Genomic DNA, 1,841 nt, shown 5'->3' on the forward strand with positions numbered 1-1,841 from the left:
AATACGCATTACTGACCACGAGATTTAGTTTGACTTTGGGTGTGCCCCCCAAACAAACAATCTAGGCTGGTGGCGTTCGAAAACCGGCTAGCATTAGCACACTTAGCATCCTAGCTAATTGTCCCCCTCCCCTTCCACAACCACCATCATATGGAGCCTTCACTGTAGCGTTAAGAAAAGTCCAACTCCTGGGCCCAAAACAAAGGGAGAGGAGGTGTTGGGGAACATCATGGGTTACCGTGCGGATAAAAGGATACGGAGTTGGCGTTACGGATCCGGGTTGGGGAGCTGCTGGGGCTCCCGGCGGCAGCGACACGGAGGTCAGGGTAGCCCGCAGTTGGCTCGACGGAGAGGGTCCGCTTCCAGGTCCACTCACGGTGACGGCGGGTTTGGAAACTACTTTCGGTGGTAAACTCATCGTAAAAAATCAATTAAGAAATGAAAGAGGAACTAACGCAATAAAAACAAAATAGTGCTACAAATAGTGAAAGGACCGTCGCTTTAACGCGCACACATGGAGCCAAAACAGGCCCCGAGCCCACCCCCCAGAGAAGCGGGATAAGAAGCCCAAATAGCAACACGGATCTTTCCTTTTTTTCATGGAAAGTCACTGCCGGAATCAGCGGTGCTCTTCATGGGGACGGTGGGGAGCTTTCCCAAGCCCGTCCGGAGCCTCTGCGGATCTCCGGCCCCCCCCACCGGTTTTGCTTCTTTTCCACGAGAGGGGGGGGGGGGAGAAAAAAAATGATACCGCACAGTCTTCAACTTCCCGCGCGGGAAGATTTAGTTGGCCTGCTCGTCAAGTGTGTTTTCTCTCATATTTTGCCCGCATATACATGAGAGAGTCGGCCAACATGGCGCAGCTGCCTGCCGCTTCTCCTGCCGTCCGGGTAGGACAGATGATTCGGCAATTCTCGGCCAATTACGGAATCGCTCGGCTAATCAACCGAGCGACTGGCGACCAGCTTCCGCTGTGACTATTCGAACTGACTGTCAGACGGCAGTAAACATGCACGTTTATGTCAGCATTTTATCAACTAAAAAAAGTTTCTAAACCATTTACACATGAAAGAATATGACGAACACGCCACAAATGTACAATAAAACACGAAACGGTCAAAATTTCATTATATCCACACATAATTTGCGTGGCATACTTTTAGTTTTCTTTCTACTGTATGTATTTACAATAAAGGTATTTTAATTATCGGCACCCTTCGGGACCTGTGTGCTAGTAGCGCCCTCTATCGTCGTTAGTCGTCCTCTGCATCTTCTCCAATGATATTTTGTGTTTATATGATGCAGTTTCAACAATGGCTTGAAGTTTGAAAACGTTGTTTTATGTGATGTTTCTCAAATAAAATATTGAGTATTTTTTCAAATGTTCTGGTATTTGTGATTATAATGAGTGAATACATATTTTAGAATTCAGGGCTTTTCAACTGGTTTTGTCCAAGGGACCCCCATTATAACCAAGAAGCAACTCGGGGACCACTGTTTTGGCAGTATATTATTTTATTTTGCACCGAAGGAGGATAGACTTCTACAAGCTATTTATTTGCACCTACAAGTCTGGACATGAAAAGAATATGTGGCTAATATTTTCGTTTTGTTAAGCAAAAACAGCAGTTAGGGTAGGTGAGTGAATTGAGAAATAGTTTTCCTTTGCTGGATAATATTGGATTTTGTCCACAATTTAGGGAGCGCGCTATCTGTGCCTCACGGCAAAAGCCATTGCCAATCACCTGTTATCCAATTTACTCACTGCGTGCTCGTTTGATTTCTTCAGATTTAGGAAAATGCTAAGACACTGAAGCAGAAATTAGACTTACACAGGTTGG

The 1,841-nt window shown here is 45.7% G+C and overlaps 1 protein-coding gene across 10 annotated transcripts in view; it reads right to left on the bottom strand.

The window, feature by feature from the left end:
• eif4g3a (eukaryotic translation initiation factor 4 gamma, 3a) overlaps nt 1–995 on the bottom strand; it is a 34,009-nt gene extending 33,014 nt beyond the window's left edge. For 6 of the 10 annotated variants that reach the window (XM_088388715.1, XM_088388714.1, XM_088388713.1 and 3 more), the window contains exon 1: nt 258–993. In XM_088388715.1, coding sequence (XP_088244841.1) covers nt 258–418 — 161 coding nt within the window. In that variant the 5' untranslated portion in view covers nt 419–993. Of the gene's footprint in view, nt 1–257 lie in introns of all 10 variants that reach the window. The other 4 variants (XM_088388716.1, XM_088388707.1, XM_088388708.1 and 1 more) reach the window with 3 other exon arrangements.
• Nucleotides 996–1,841: the final 846 nt, after the last annotated feature.

Source organism: Syngnathus floridae, chromosome 11, assembly GCF_059516105.1.
Source record: "Syngnathus floridae isolate MCC-2025c chromosome 11, RoL_Sflo_1.0, whole genome shotgun sequence".
Classification (NCBI taxonomy): Eukaryota; Metazoa; Chordata; class Actinopteri; order Syngnathiformes; family Syngnathidae; genus Syngnathus; species Syngnathus floridae.